This window comes from Lutjanus erythropterus, chromosome 21 (genome assembly GCF_056507025.1).
Source record: "Lutjanus erythropterus isolate fLutEry1 chromosome 21, fLutEry1.hap2, whole genome shotgun sequence".
Lineage (NCBI taxonomy): Eukaryota > Metazoa > Chordata > Actinopteri > Lutjaniformes > Lutjanidae > Lutjanus > Lutjanus erythropterus.
This window is the reverse complement of record NC_139337.1, coordinates 18,966,611-18,983,313: the sequence shown is the minus strand read 5'-3', so window position 1 is coordinate 18,983,313 and position 16,703 is coordinate 18,966,611. Positions and strand designations below refer to the sequence as shown.

Below are 16,703 nucleotides of genomic sequence, written 5' to 3'. Positions count from 1 at the left end.
AAAGCACGCTGTGGAGCCATTAATCCTCTGAAGGAAATGTTTATTAAACAAACAGAACACACATTCACACACATGTATAAAACTCCAGCTGATGGGACAGCTGGTTGTCATGGTGATGAGGCCTAAGGGCAGTTGAGCCCCCAGGGTGCGGCAGGTTTCTAATAAGGCCTGAGGCTTATTCAGCTGGATACAGCGCTGGTGTTGCAGAAATCTTGATTAGAGTGATTACAGGTCATTATCCTAGATGACAGAGGATCACAGGCTACTTTTTTTTAATCTTATTTTTTTTTAGTTTTCTATCTCTACCTGCAACGATGCATCCACCTGAATACAGCCCTGGATTCTACAACTGCCTGGTGAGGTGAATACAGCACAGATCGCCTGTTAACAGTTGCAGTACCAGTTCTCCCTGTGGGAGTGAAGACAACATGACCATATGATCTCAGCAGTGTGTTTGTGAGTGCAGTCTGTCGAGTGACGTGGCACGGTCTGGATCAGTTCCCACCTGGTCAGGACAGGACAGGTCCTGCTGGGTCTACTACAGTTCTCAATGCTTTTGGTCCTGGATTAAGCCCGGTATGGAGCGATGTAGAGTAGCATGTACCAGTTCACTTTGGCCAAGGTTGTTCCCGATATAGAACATTCAGGGTGGACTCGGCGTGCTGCACGGCCTGCTAATGATCCGGCCTGGCTATACCAGGCTGCCAGGCCAGGAGACCACAGTCAGCGCCACCCGGCTGCGCTGCTCCTTCAGCATGGGCACCAACGCGGAGTGGCTCATTCCTGCTGTCGACAGGCCGTTGACTGCCACGATCATGTCTCCGCACCTACAGGAGAGTGACAGCAAGAGACGAGTCAGAATTACAAACAGGACCTGACAGTCTGAGGTGCCGTTCAAATAGCTTCATCCTCTGGAAAATCATGTGAACAGAAGCCATAGGAAGTTTGAAAGTGCAGTTAAAGGATTAGGATGAGGCTGGCAAAAACGTATATATTTATCATCGCCAAATCCCATTAATTAAAACTAGAGCTGATTGATTGATTTGTCGGTTGATAATACATTTACGGGAACAATTGTAAGAATTGTTAAGTCATTTAGGTAAATTTCTTCCTTTTAAAAGTGTATTTGAATTCTTTTTAGTAAAAATACAGAGCAAATTCTGAAACAGGTCAGATGGTTTCATAGCAGTAGAATCACAGATCAACCTTGTGATCTACCGCCCCCTCCCTCCACCCCCCACCCCTCACCAACTGGCAGCTTGTGACTGAAAAAAACCCAAAATACATGTAAATGAGGATGGGATTTTTTTTTAAAAAAGAGAAGAAGCATTATGGTCAGAATAATATTTGATGTTATGTAGTTCATTTTCAACATGTTTTTTTTTAACTTTATCTCAACAATTCGACTTAAATCCCAAATTGCTGAATCTAAAAAAAATCCATAATGTGGCAATTGGAGGATATCATCTTGGGTAATTATTCACTTCAAGTGCAACTTGTGGGTTTAATTTTTCCTGTGTTTTGCAGACACAAGGGCAAAAATCCTTGTGGCCTTTTTAACCACGAAAACAGTGTGTCATATAATCTCACATAAGGGAGTCATGTGTGAGTCAGAGTGTAGAAAATGATCAGCACATTCATGGATAATGAAAACAACTGTTGCAGCCCTTAAACCACAAATGTTAGTGTATCTGTTAATACTTTCCCCCCTTCTGAGTCCATTCATTCCTACCTAAGACCTAAATGTTGCTAAAATTGTTTGAAACTAGTCACAAAAAACATTTTTTTATTTTTAGCAGGTTATTATTATTTTTTTTTTTAATTACGTGGGAACTATGTAGCTTTAGCAAACACCACTCAAACAAGGGTAAATAGCATATTTGTTGCGGATTATTGCCAGACCTGGATTAACAGACATTTGGTGCTCTAGTGTTACAGTATGTAGGACTGACCCAAAATAAACTACAGTTCGTTGCAGTGAAGTAGCATGTCACCCAGTACAGCAGTGTGGTTCACTGATGTGTTTTTTTAAAATAGTTTTTGGGACAATAATGAAGCTCTATGGCACACAGGATTACCAAGCTTCGGCATATTAGTGGGATCAACAGACGTATCCTTTCATCCTACACACAACACGTTTTTTTATGTCAGGGAAATAAAAGACACAGTGAATCCCCCAGAAGGCAGAAGTGCCCATTTACTAAATGTTACACCTCTACTCATGAACTGCAGGACAGGATTTACCTACCTTTCAAAAAATATAATATCTGTCAATCTTTATGACTTATATTCATATATCATATGTGAGCAAAGGGGTCAAACATAATAAATTTTGATTTATTGGTAGCTGTTTGCATTATGACAACTGATAACACATGATGACACAGCAAAAAGGCCATGCCTATAAAGTTTGGTATAAAAATGAAACAAGATTTATGTAGAGAATTAATAATTACTAAGAGAATGAATGTACCTTAATCAAATGTATATTTTATAAATAAATGGTTAACAAAGAGAATGAAGAAACTGAGTATGTACTGTGTAGTTATGACCTGTCATGAGGCCATTCTTATCAATCACCAGCCGGAGGTCACAGTTTATCTACCTGCTAACTCGCCACTGCGTCACCGCTAATATAAGCCAAAGATAGCCATGTGAAGAGCAACTGATCACTCACTTGAGGCGGCCGTCGTAGTACGCAGGCGTGCCGAGGACGATGGTCTTGATGAAGAATGCCTGGTTGCCGTGGCTCTCCTCGTAGCCCCCAACGATGCTAAAGCCCCAGCTGCCCGGGTGGCTCCTCCGCAGTACAATCTCATGGCTACTGTGCAGGTAGCTGCAAGAAAACAACAGAGAGCAGAGTGAAGGAAGGGCTGGACAGATAGTATAGATAGACTGCACCCTCCAGCCAATCTGCCGCTTCATCTTAAAGAAAAAAACAAAACAAACTGCTAATTCCTAAACGCTCAATCCATGGTTCAATTCTTATATCTGTTACCTAGAAACCGACACTTCTGTTCTCATCTCACTGAGCTTTTTAACTTAGTGTTTTAATTTTTTTTTTTTAATTAATTTTTTGGATTCTGATAACAAGACCATTAGCTTCCATTAGCTAATACTATTGTTTTGTACTTGTTAGTGAGTTCAGATCTGGGGACATTAGGATGCTAGAGTCATACACTTTTCCTATCTTAAGTTGGGACCGGAATACTGACTTCGAGACTGTTCATCTGCAAGGGATTTTTCCTTAATCAGGTCCTAACCCTAATTACCATGGTTACCAAACAGTTAAAATATGTTCTGCATGTTAGAAAGTTTCTGTAATGCGGGCCCAGAATCCCATGTAATTGAACTGAGAACAGCTACATTAAAAACAACAACCAGATATTAAAACAACCAATCAGACTGGTCAGACAACACAAAATTAAAAGACATGAGGAAGGAAATATCCTGAAATGATGTATTAAAAAATATATAGTGACAATTTGGTTCATATTGCCCAGGCCCACAGAAGAAGAAGTGAAAAAGCGAAGTACTATTCAACAGTAAAAAGGAAGTGATTTTTAATGATTCAACATGAAATATATCATAGTGACACTTACACAACACAGATGTACATTTAAATCCACAACTATTCTGTTATTGATGTCAAACGTGTGCCTCAGTCATCCTTCCTCTCCTCTGCATGCTCACCTGGGTAATCCCAGCCACATGACCCACGACGGGGACCAGTTGGCATCAAAGTCACTGTCATGCGTGTGAGGCAGCAGCTCGTCGTGGTCGTGCTCTTCCACCATGCTGACCTCCAGCACCCGCAGCTGGACCGAAGGCGAGGCGGCGCTGGCCTTCAGGGTGCCCACAGCCTCACTGTGGCTCAGGTACGTCAAGTCCTGCCCGTTGATACTCAGCAGGACGTCACCTGAAGGAGAGAGGAAGAAGAAGACGCTATAGTTTCTGATTTAATGTTTTGGCAGAATTTGGCCCTGCTATCGTTGTTTCTCACCTCGTTTGATTCGTCCATCCCTTGACAAGCAGCCGTGCGGTTGGACACTGGTCACAAAGATTGGCAGCTCCCCGCTCTTGCTGCCCCGGCCTCCTGCGACAGTCATGCCCAGAGACTCGAGGGGCTCCTTCTTCACAGTGATGTGTTTCTCCTTACAGGTCACACACTGGGAAAGGTCCTGGGTATAAACAAACACAAACACAGGTTCAGTTTCTGTGTCTATTCACAGGTAAATGTTCTTCTTCACAGTCAGAATTAGATTTACTGTCTGGTTTATTTGGTGCATCACAATAAACACGGTAAGTATAAAAATGTAGAAAAAGATAAAAAAGTAAGTAATGCAAGTCAGAAAGAAAAAAGAAAATAGAGAATTGATAACAAGACATGGGAAAATATTCTAGAAATATGTACAATAAGTTCTTGACATTAAAGAGTGATACAACTTTGTGCAGGAATGTGCAAAAGTTCACAGTCTGTAGTACATTAATGCAAGATAGTAATCTAAAAAAAGTGTAACACTTTGAGTCAAATTTCTGTTAATGTAACGTAGGTAATTACTCTTCATACATCATTGTTTTCTGTTTTTGCTGATTTTAACCAAAAAACTACCCAGATTTTTAAAAAAGGCTAACTGGTTTAAAATGATTTTCATCTCAGAAAATAAAAAGTAAAGAGAAAAATATGATGGAAATGCAGACAAGTGCATAAAGCAAAAAACAAAAACAAACCCCCCCCCCCCAAAAAAACAAGGCAGATGCTATTTGCACCCGGGTTGGAATAGCCAATTTGTCTATTTGCACCCGGGTGTATACAGCCTAGCATGCAAGAGTGAAGCACCCAGTGAAACAAACAAGAAATTACATGAGTTTGTTTGAAAAATAATGCAACAAATGACATGACAACAAACAGTGCAAAGATGAATGTTAAAATGCGAACACCTGCAGTGGTTACACTATCCCCTCAAGCACACTTCTACACACACATATAACACATGTGCTCACTCTGTGAGTGCTGGTGCGAGAAAGGTGTATGGGCACAGGACTCGGAGTAGAGCTGTGGTTAGGCAGGAAGTGGTCAAGGCAGTAGAGGTCTCTGGTGGAGCTTGATTTTGGCGGTGGAGGAGGAGTTGGTTTGCTGGGTCGACCAATCAGCAGGTGGACTCGCTCTCCACTGGCCTGTGAAGACAGAGTCAGTGTTTTAGTGAACTTATTTCCTCACTAACTTCTCCTTTTCTGCTAAATACCAAAATAAATCTTTTTGACTAAATGCTTCCTCACCTGTATGATCTGCGCGGCTTGCTCCGGGGTGCCGTGGCGTAGGTCCTGTTCGTTGACTGCCAACACTCTGTCGTTACTCCGCAGTCTGCCATCCTTGGCTGCCAGGCCTCCCTCCAACAGATCCAACACAAACACTCCTGACTCATCCGTTCGACGCACCAGCTTGATGCCGAGCTGCTCTGTTGAGTCCCGCTTGTGCAGGGTGATTCTCAGTGTGGCGGGGCTGGACGGGGTGCCCTCAGGGGTGGAGCAGGGGGCGTGGGGTACAGCTGGAGTGGAGGAGGAAGAGGAGGGAGGCGCCCGGGAGGCACAGCGACGCTCCCTTAGCACAGTCAGCTGCAAAGTGGTGCAGGGGCGAGCCAGTGTAGTGCGGGCAAAACTGTGAGGGACGTTACTAATGTCCACATTATTCACCTTGGGAGACAGAGAAAACATTAATTTAGAAATTAATGTTTGAAACTGCATTAATTGATTTTTTAGCCGTGGCTAAATAACAAATAACAAATACAATCAATATGAGTTCTGACTCTAAAAGAGTGTTTTGGATGTTCCTTTCTTGGATGAAAATATGTCAGGGTCAAACTAAAAATGACCAGAGCTCTCACCTGTAGTATCTGATCCCCAGCCAGCAGCCTCCCGTCTCGTGCGATGACGCCGTCTCTGTACACTTCCTGGATAACGATGTTGATGAGAGGTGTCTCGTTTCCCCCGACAACGCTGATGCCCAGCTCAACATATGGGTTCGCCCGGTGGACCTCTATGGCAGTTATCTCTCCTTCAGGAAGCGAGGGTAACTTCACACAGCCTTAATGGACACACAAATCACATTACACCGCTGCATATCACAATTCAATTTCCACATCCTGCCAACCCTTAACATAATGTTGCCTGGATGTGATTATCCCGTCATCTAAGATTACAGCTCTTACAATTGCAAGAAAGATAAGCTGCAATGTTTCATATCTATGATCTCTAGTATTCAGTCATACCCTCCTCAGCAGACAGAGGCGGAGACTCTGGGCAGTCCCAGCCAGAGGAGGTGGAGCTGACAGAGCGGAGGAGGTGGATGCAGGGATTACTGAGGGGCCGCTTCACCCTGGGGACCACACACTCCAACCCGACCACACCTAAAGACATGAAGACATGCAGATTATGTCTTAATCTGGCCTGTATTGACTTCATTGACAATCTAAATCTCTTCGGGCTGACTCACTGTCTTCCTCCGTGCTCTCTTCGAAGGCTGGGTTGTCGAGGCCGGCGTCGTCCGTCCACATGGGCCCATTGCCGCTGGTGTTGTTAGGTCCGGAGGGTGGAGAGGGTGTGCGGTCCCTCAGGTCTGTCTGCGGGGAGCCCGGCGACCTGGGAGGGCTGGTAACCATCGCTCGCTCGTCCCCGCTCTCGCACCGCGGACCGTCCACGCTCGTCTGCTGACACCGCGTCCCGGGACACCTTTCACCAAGCAACAGGTGTCAGTTTGTTAGTCCATCTGACGTGTAAAGAAAATCAGTTTCAGCATCGGTTAATTTAATGTGACCCAACTGATCCCATCAGTTAAAGTCTCTTTTTGGCTGTCCCATCGTTAAAGAAGGTCAGAGGACAGGTTCAGTAAAGTGAAAAGGTCATTCTTGTAGGGCAGATGCCAAATGAATTGTGGTGCAGACACACTGATAAGTATATGTAGGACATGAATGTAAGTGTGTGCATGTGTGTATTGTGTGTATCTGTATGCTTTCCATGTGAGACACGTACACGTGCAGATGGTGAAAAAAAATCCCCCCAGGACAATACATCTATCCATTATTTTTCCTAAAAATCAATTAATTTAATATAGAAAATAGTGAAAAATGTTCATCACAATTTTCCAAAGTGACCAATCAACAGTCTAAACCCTGAAGATAGTAATTTTACAATGATATTAAACAGACAAACCCAGCCAATACCAGAGGTGTGGACTTGAGTCACGTGTTGGACCAAAGATTAATAAAGTATGCTATTTAGAATGTGTGCCACAAATCAAGTCATCTCATTTCCTGAGTCAACAAACGTTAACACTATTCATTTTCAACAAGTCAGTACTTAATTCCTCAGATCCACTTTAAGCCAGTCTGACGATCCCCACAAGTTACAGGAGAGAACCATGAAGAACTAATGCTACATTACTCAACTCCAGATCCCACCACAACTCGAAAAAGTCAAAATTAGGACAGTTTGACAGTTAGAGCTACACTTAAGATTTGGGGAAGAAGAGAAAGTCCACATAAAGTTATTCAATGTACATAAAATAAACAAACCCAGCCAGTACCAGAAGTATGGGCCCAAACCACATGTCTTAGGCCAAAGATTAAAGTGTATGTTATTTATAAAATGTGCCACGAATCGCATCATTTCAGTTCCTGAAGCAACTAACATTAATGAAAAAAAATTAAGGTTAGCCATCCCTGCTTTATAAATGAATTGCATTATAACATACACTGAGGGTCAGTTCCAAAAAAGTTCAGCCACTCTGAGGTTCTCTTTCCATCAAAAAACACACAAATCTGCTGAAGACAAATTCATCAGTTCTGTCCACAAATAGAAACTCCTCACTGAGAAACAATTAAAAATAAATACAGACAGACAGTCTCAAAGGATCAATGTGGTCTCTTCCTTAAATTGACTCTGATGTATTTGCTATAAGTGGCAGCTACAGTATGAGCTGGATGAATTATTTAAATGCTTCTGTTCGTCCTCTGAGAGAAAAAAAACCCAGATATGCCGTCCCATGATTCTTTGCTGTTGCAATATTCAAAATAGAAACAACGTGATGTAATGGTGTGTGGCCAAATGTAGTTTAACTCTCTCCTTTTCTTAGTTAATACCTGTTCATATCTATCATCAATCCATCAATACCAAAACAAAATAGTTTTAAGAGGTAAACCTGAACATTTGAAGCTCACGTAGAGGCCTGGTTCAGGAGAAGCTGATGCACCTCAGTTCTCACACGTACACACCATCAGTAATAAGATCAACCAGCCCACCTTGACCACCGTGGAACACTGTGGCCTGGCACCCTCGCCTTTTAATCTAATGTCCAGTGATCCCTGATCTTCAACATAAACAATGTTGACTGACAAAGCAGACTCTTGGCTCTTGTTACTATCTTGGACCTAAGTCTGCAGGGTAGGGGAGCTGCTGAAACCCACGTGGTCCCAGAGGTTTAATCTTTACTGAAGAATGTCACGTTAGTCCTCACAGCGACCTCGTTTGATCTGACTTAAACCATCTCTCCTTGTCTTCTTGACACAGCATGATGTGTGTAACCGTCCGCTGATGTGGTTGATTAAATAAAAGGACTGTGCAAGGAGACTGTTGACAATAAAGTTTAAATGGGCTGCAGCTATGAAATGCTGAACCTCAGAAGAGAGGGTTAGAAAAGAAATGCTACTAGAGAATTCAGGAACTTTCTACCTTTTCTTAAAGTGACACATTTGTAAAATAAAATAAAATACATATAAAAAGTTAAAGGGATAGTTAGGATTTATTTGAAGTGGGGTTATATGAAGTAGATATCCGTAGTCAGTGTATTACCTACAGCAGATGGCGGTCAGCACGCTCCCACCACGTGGAAGCAGCAGCAGCAGTGCTGGTGTAGGAAGCTAAGCAATGTACTGCTGTCAAAAGGGTCAGCAACAAAAGGTGTTTAAAAATACATTCAAATATTTCAAAAGAAGTGTGCACTATATTTAAAATATTTTTGCTGCTTTACTTTGCCATCAGACAGCCTTTTCTGACAGGAAACTGTTGTTATATGAGCCAAATGTTTCTCTCCCCAAACCAACCAAACTCCATAGGCAAAATCAGTCATTTCAAGTTACAGAACATGGGAGTTATTACTCTGCCACTGCCTCAGTCTTATAGTTTGTATGTTATTACATGGCTCTGGGGTTCTAAAGGTGTATTATGGTTTCACAGAAGTCACACAATAACACAAATAAAAACTAACATATCGAGGCAGCGGTTGACCAGCAACTCCCTCAGTCTGGTTGGTTTGGAGACAACGATACTTAGCATACATAATGGCAGTTTTTTGTTGGAAAAGGCCATCTGATGCCAAGGTAAAGTGATGAAAACATATTGCTTAGTTTCTGTGCTGGTATTCTGTTCTGCTTCTCCAAATTAGGGGCCTGTCTGCTGCCATCTATTGAAGACAATATACTGACTATGGAGCATTAAAATACACCCTTTCTCACTTTAATACCCTCAGGGGTTTAACTGTAACAGCCTTACAGTACTTGGCCTGGTCTGACTAGTAGCTTATGGTTGTCAATATTAGCTAACGTTAGCTAAATTTACATAGGTTTCACCGTGTAACTGATGCTATTACCAGGTTCATTTGCGGACTTTATCACTTTTCTCTACTGATGCTGTTGTTACACTACTGTCTACCATTCACCATTATCCTGTAACTGTCACTTGTAGCTACAGTGGTCATCATTCAGCATATAGTCTCGCTTTAAAGACATATAATTGACAGTGTGTGGTGGAGGTCTCATGTAAAAACAGCTGACTCAGAAAAGCTGTTAACAGCTTGTTAGCGATAGCCTGTTAGTGTGAGCTCGTTAAAGAAAATCTAATTGACTTAACTGAGGTGTTAGGTGGTTACTGGACATCCAGTCAATAACCAGGCATCATAACACCAATGGATGGCTCCTTAACAGCACACACCATCTTAAAGACACTACATAGAAGTCTGCTCCCACAAAGGGCTGAACAATTAACCGAAAATGCAATGTGCCCTCCTGCAAGTTACAAATCACAGGAGGTGCAATATTTGTTAAAGGCAAAATGTGTAAATTAAACATTTTCTTGAGATTCCCTTGCTTACATATCAGTGAAAATGAGAATAATGATGTGCTGATGATCATTCCCTGTAATGTCGCAAATTATAGCTCCGTTGCAGTCAATATTTTTTTTCAAAATTCTTCAGCACTACTCCCACAGAAATAACACTGAATACAATATTGGTCCCCTCAACCAAAGCTGTGTTTTTACACGTTAACAGCATGTTGTAACCAAAATATTTGTACAAAGCAAAGTTACATCACTACGCTGTGCAGTTTCTCCAAGCACTACTACATCTATTTTGATACCTTCTCACATGAAAAATTTACACCACTTCCATCCACGTAACAGCAGCAACAACCTAACCTGGGCTCTCTACGGCAACTCTGACGCACAGACAAAATACACACACATCACCTTGCATTTCAGTGCAGGAAAGGGTGAAAGCAAGAAAGACAGAGCAAGAAATAAGCTAAGCTTAGAGGTATGCAGAAGGAAAGACAGAGGAAACAAGGTGCCATCCCAAGTCAAGCTGATCTCCTCCCATCCTGCCGTCTTCCACTCACCACAGGCCAGGGTTGCCTTTAGCTGTCTCACAGAAGAAATGGTTGAAAAGGTCTCTGGTGTTGAAGTTGCTCAGCATGATTGCAGAATGAGAACATGGAGCTCCTGGTCAGCCAACCCATGACTGCGGTAGGGAACCACTAATCCCCCGTCACATGACCTGCAGCCCAATAATCCCCTCAGGGTCTCACAGCACCTGGTCCAAATGGGCCAAAAGCCAAAGCGTGTGGATGGACGGAAAACCCTTGAGGTTAAGGATGACGGGTAAGTCTGGACTAAGACCTGATACCTCTAAAAGTTCCTGCCAGAGTCGAGCCAACCATGACAATGAAGGGGTTCTGAATGCAACCTACACTTCTTAAAGGTAGAGTAGGTACAATTTGTCAATCGCTGTTTGTAAAAGCACCAAAAAGACAGATGATTGTCTCATTCCCAGGACATCAAATACCAATGTGTTGGGTTTGTAAAGCATCCTGAGCACGGCAAATTAATTAGGAAATAAGAAGATATGTGCAGAGGGCAGAGTCTCTGCAAATGAAGGCACTGCAGCACACTTCAGGTCAGTCATGGGTGATGATTGAGAGAGATACATTTTTTTTATCTATGCACTTTTGGGGGGAAAATCTAGTATAGTTTGCCTTTAAAGTTATACAAAGGTAACTAGGTAACCAATTATTAGATGAATGGTTTGTTCTGAAAAATGTTTGTTACAAATTTCCATGTGATTGTTTTGTCAGACAAACCATTCAAAACACAAAAATATTAAGTTTAGTACCCGCAAATATTCACTCATAAGAAGCTAAAATTAACACGTTGTTGTCAATTCTGCTTAAAAAATTATTTAGAGCAATCACTGTGGTGGAATGTCTCAAAGTACATTTTGATATACTTGTACTTTATTCTTTATTTGAGTATTTCCATTTCTTGTTACTTTATTGTTCTGCTCCACCACATTTTAAAAGCCATTTGTTTGACAACATTAGTTACTGGTTACTTTGCATTTAGATTTTTAATATAAAATATAAATCTATTAATGAGGTGTTTTTTTTAATGATGGATTAAACTACCCTTGGTACTGTATAAAATAGTTAAAATTAGCCCCACCTTTATTAGCTGCAACATTTAACTGATGCTTACACATGAATGCATCACTAATTTTAATCTGGTGATATAAAAGATACATTATATTATTCTAAAATCTGATATTCTGCATAACAAGTACTTTTGCTTTTGGTACACATTAAGTATATTACAAGGCTCATACATACATTTATTCAGACCTGCTGCAAGGACTTTTTACTTGGTTATGAAACAGTCGTGATCTAATACTGATGCCTCTATGACCTAAAAAAGTAAATGACACCATCAGCATGAAAAGCAACACAATATGAAAGTTCTTGCAGCAGCTTTAAGTAAGATTTTGACTGCAGGACACAGCTCGTACCAGTATTTTTACACTGTGGTACTGCTACTTTCACTTAGGTAAAAGTTCTGAGTACTTCCTCACCACTGAGTAATCCTTATGTAAACCGATTAATTTTCTGCTGATTGACTAATGGATTAATTGACTAATCCTTTGAGCTCTAAATGTAACATACTAGTAACTAACTATCTGGTGTCTCTGTTAATTGACTCCATTGTTAAGCTGCATTACCTGTATAAGCCTCACGAAATCCTGGTTGCATGCAAAGTGTTTGACCTGTGAGTATGTGTGTGCGTTTGCATTCATCTATAATGTCTGCATGTGAGCTTTATTACCTGTGTTTGAGGTGTGCCTCCAGGTCACATCGCGGCATGCTGAGTGAGCAGACCGGGGTCAAAGGGCAGGACACAGACAGCTTGTCCAGCAGCTTATGTACCAGTATGCTGGACCTGCGGCATGCCTGCAGCTGCAGTCGTGTCCTGTCCAGCGGGCAGAAGTCCCTCTCCTGGAGGAAACTCCGCAGGCAGCGGGCACAGAAGGTGTGTCCGCACGGCGTGTCGAGCGGCTGCACCAGTGGCTGCAGGCAGATGTGGCACACCAGGTCGTCGTCCACCTCCAGACGGTAGTTGTAAAGGTGGTTCTCCCAGCTGCGGTGGATCTGGCCACACTCAGGACACAGAGCCTCCAGGGCTGGCTCCACTGGCCCGGCTAGACCCACCTCAGAGCCCGGGCTGCCCATCTCTGTTTCTTTGATGCAACTCAGCTTTGGCACAAATGACTCCAGTGGGGCAGCAGCGTTGGGAAGGGGCACACACACTCCTATCCCATAAGCTTCAGAGGATGAACAAGTTGCAGAGAGGACAGATGCCCCCCAGTGGCTGATGGCACATCACCCTGCAGGTCAGAGGGCAACGCAAGAGGGTTAAACAGCTGTTTCAGAAAAACAACAAGTGTCTGATTATGTGCTCGTGCATTTATTCATGTGGCAAATGCTTTGTGCACGTGTACCCACGTGTCCGCATGAGATCGAGAGTGGCACTGTGTGTGTGTGTGTGTGTGTGTGTGTCAGTGAGTGTGCTGAGATTATGTATTGCTGCTCCTGTCCACTAATCTGGCAGTATAATCTCTCTTTTGCTCTCGCCTGCTGCAATCTTCCAATTCCACAGAGAGGGAATTATCTGGGATTGAGGCAGAGAGAGGACACAGATCAGAGGGAAGTGGGATTGGGAAAGCAACAGAGAGGGAAAATAGTGCCAGCGAGAGGTAGAAAGGAGCAGGGACAGAGCGAGGAGGAAGAAAGAGAGATAAGAAGAGGGGCAAAAGAGATCGAAGGGGGTGTAAAGTTCTGAAAGCGGCACAAAACTAGAAAAATAAAATAAGACAGAAGAGAGGATGGGTGAGGCTATGAAAGGCAGTAAAGTCGTCGAAAGAGATGGAAATCAAACAAAAATTCACAAAACACAAAAATTCAGAAAACACTGTAGCATTTGAGAAAACACAACAAAGTTCCCAGTGAGAAACCTGCTGTTTTCACTTAGAGACTATAAAGACTGTTAGGGAGCTGAACATCGTGATGTCACAGTGATGTTGACCTTTGACCTTTTGGATATAAAATGTCATCACCTCATCATTTTATCTTATCAGAAATTTGTGTGAAATTTTGTCATAATGAGAATATGAATTCTTGAGTTATGGCCAAAAATGCGTTTGTGTGTCACAGTGACCTTGACCTTTGACCACCAAAATCGAATCAGTTCATCCTTCAGTCAAACGTAGACGCTTGTGTCAAATTTGAAGAGATTCCCTCCAGGCATTCCTGAAATACCATGTTCAAGGGAATGGGACAGTTGAGGTCACAGTGACCTTGAAATTTGGTCTCCAAAATCTAATCAGTTCATCCTTGAGTCCAAGTGGTCATTTGTGCCAAACTACAACTCCCTCATGGTGTTCTTCACATATCACATTCACAAGATGAGGACATACGCACATCTGGACGGACAGCTGATCCGACAAAACGCCTTGGGCCACATCTGTTGCAGCCGAGGACACACAACAAAACAACATTTCACAGAACAACTCAACATTTCAGAAAACATGACAATATTTCAGAAAACACAATGTTTTGTGAAATGTCATGTTTTGCGGAATTTTGTGGGGTTTTTTATGTTCTGTGAAATGCCCTTGTGTTTTGTGAAATGTTATGTTGTCTGAATTGTTGTTGTGTTTTATGAAATGACGTGATTTGTGAAAAATCCTGTTTTGTGAAATGTCATTGGGTTTTGTGAAAATGTTATGCTTGTGAAATGTTTTGTTTTAAGATACAATAGAGCTTTATTAATCTCAAAGGAATTCCTTGAAATTATGAGATGAAAAGGAATTATTTTGACTTTCCGGGCCACCGTAGAAAATAGTAGGAATTCTTTAAAAATTCCCCACAGCGAACTTGATATTTCTGGCTCAGATCGTGTACAGTAGATGCACTCAGTCTCCTCTGCAACAGAAAGAGAACATGCCTAAAGCAAAGTCTTGAAATATAGCACTCCACTGAGGAGAGTGCGTCCCCAGAGCTAATGCACTGTTTGTGTGTTTGTGCGTGTGTGTGTGTGTGTGTGTGTGTGTGCTCTGATCATTTCCACAGCGTTTCACATCCTCCAAAGCCATTCAGACCTTCAGACACTCTATTCGCCAAGTGAGCCCCTGTGGGCCTGATGCCATGAGCGGACAGCAGAGGGCGTGCCTCAGCACACAGCAGGCCAGCCAAGCCACAGTGACTACCTGCCTCTGTTCCAGCGGGGGTCTGCTCCTGTCTCCATGACGACCTGGAGCCTGTTCTGCTCAGTGAGGCTTGACATTCAGAGTGTAGCCGGAGAAGGATGCAGAGGAGCCACCACACAACAGATGCACTTCTCTCAGCAGGATGCTCTGCTCCTCCCTGGTAGTACAGCCTGAAAGCTTGTCAGACGATGATGCTGATGATGAGAGCCTCCCCCCTTTTTTGGGGGGTTTGCTGCTTTTTTCGTCTCGTCTCCGTGGCTACCTATCTCTCTGACAACCTGTCTCTCCTGTCTCCTTGGCTACCGGACCGGTAGTTACTTATTTCAGCCGCCTTTAAGTACGTGCTCCTGTCTGTGTGTGTGTGACTGGCTGCTTCTGTCTCTATCCCGCAGCTGGACATGAATTAATCATGAGGACACAAGGCTTCTCTGTTCCTATAACAAAGCTGTGACATCACCACATCACACACACTCACACACACACACATGCAAAGACTTGTAGATATGCAAGCATAAGTCTACGCAAGTGAAAACACACACACATCATGCACAAGAGCTTTTTAGGTACTAGATGCTGCGAATAGTCTATCAATAAGTAAAGTCTTCAGGTTTTCACGGTGGCAGCAGTCCATGAAAAGCACTTAAATCTATTTTAAACCTAGCTGGACTCTGTAGCAACAGATTCCTTTACACACGTCAGATGAAGACTGGTAAATGCTTGTGAAATATCTTTCTTTTAATCCCACTCTGAGTGTGTGTGACTGTGTGTGAGAGTCCAAGGCCACGCTGTTATTGTCATTGCATTGCTTTCCTATATTAATAAATAACAGTGTTGGCCCTGCACCTGTCTTTGCTCATTTTTCTTTTTCTTTCTTTCTTTTTTTTTTTTTTTTTAGAGATGACAATCTACTTTTACAATATGAACAACCCTCGCCTGCAGGAATGACATTTTCAAATAAGATGAGATGATGTTTTAGGCCACAGATTTAAAATCTCAGGTCCTGCTGTCGGCTTAGCCTACATTTTCATAAACCCCATCTCGTCGTCTCTTATCTTTAAAAAAAAATCCAGAAGGGCTGATAGCCACTTGCAAGAACAGGCCTGCTGCTGCTCTGCAATAGGCTGCTTTTTTCACAACAGTCAGACATGCAATGATAACAACAAAAACTGACACTAATTTAATTGAGATCTCCTATCATTTCTTCCACTGTCATAGTTGTAATTTACCTTGGCAACGCATCAACTGAAGTGTCATGATCTATAAGCAACCCGCAGGCGTTTAATACATCTGATTAGACAAGAGCATTTTTTTAATCATTGCCCCCATCTGTCTGACTCCATCCCACCCTCCACAAGCGGAAAAAGCTAGGACAGATGAAGCGACAATGGCAATATCAATGCACAGCCAGCCACACACTGACACCGCTCATGCAGCCACTGACTGAATATATGCAGATGTAACATTACCTATTCCGGCTGCTCCTCCGCGCCGTGCACTCCGGCCCCAAAAAGGGGGGACGATGATTAGCTGCGGGACCTCAATCACGCATTCACCGCAACGGCCCGTTCCGCAAACCCGCACGAAAACGCCCCCGTGCCTTTGGCAGCGTTGGCCCCGCCCACTGCTGTCCGTCAACGGGGGGCTGGGCGGGGCTAACGGCTGTCAATCCAGAGCAGAACCACCGGTGGCCTCCAAACGGCCTGCTCAAAAATAAAATAAAATATAAAATGAAATAAAATAATTGAAAAGATCACCCAAATGATATTTTTGGATCCTCACTCACCTCATAAATTATTCTGATGTAAAATTAGGAGTTTTATTCGATGCAAAGGAAAGTTGG

At 42.7% G+C, this 16,703-nt stretch overlaps 1 protein-coding gene across 2 annotated transcripts; it reads right to left on the bottom strand.

Moving 5' to 3' along the window:
* Positions 1 to 22: 22 nt before the first annotated feature.
* On the bottom strand, positions 23 to 16,470 carry lnx2a (ligand of numb-protein X 2a). 2 transcript variants are annotated; one of them, XM_084746889.1, is made up of 11 exons: positions 16,330 to 16,470; positions 12,424 to 12,982; positions 6,494 to 6,729; positions 6,270 to 6,407; positions 5,886 to 6,085; positions 5,281 to 5,694; positions 5,005 to 5,178; positions 4,004 to 4,181; positions 3,694 to 3,919; positions 2,678 to 2,836; positions 23 to 827 (listed from the first exon to the last, which is right to left on the bottom strand). In XM_084746889.1, exons 2-11 carry the CDS (start codon positions 12,825 to 12,827, stop codon positions 692 to 694), a joined length of 2,265 nt encoding a protein of 754 aa, XP_084603015.1. In that variant the 5' UTR covers positions 12,828 to 12,982; positions 16,330 to 16,470; the 3' UTR covers positions 23 to 691. The 2 variants fall into 2 exon arrangements, with proteins under 2 accessions (XP_084603015.1, XP_084603016.1); XM_084746890.1 differs by lacking the exons at positions 12,424 to 12,982; positions 16,330 to 16,470 and adding an exon at positions 10,668 to 10,803.
* Positions 16,471 to 16,703: the final 233 nt, after the last annotated feature.

Coding starts and splice junctions, on each gene's coding strand:
- lnx2a (XM_084746889.1), bottom strand. CDS start 12,827: ATGGGCAGCCCGGGCTCTGAGGTGGGTCTAGCCGGGCCAGTGGAGCCA. Junction 5,695..5,885: donor CTGGGGATCAGATACTACAG/GTGAGAGCTCTG, acceptor CTGTCTCCCAAG/GTGAATAATGTGGACATTAG. Junction 4,182..5,004: donor CTCGCACCAGCACTCACAGA/GTGAGCACATGT, acceptor GTTTATACCCAG/GACCTTTCCCAGTGTGTGAC.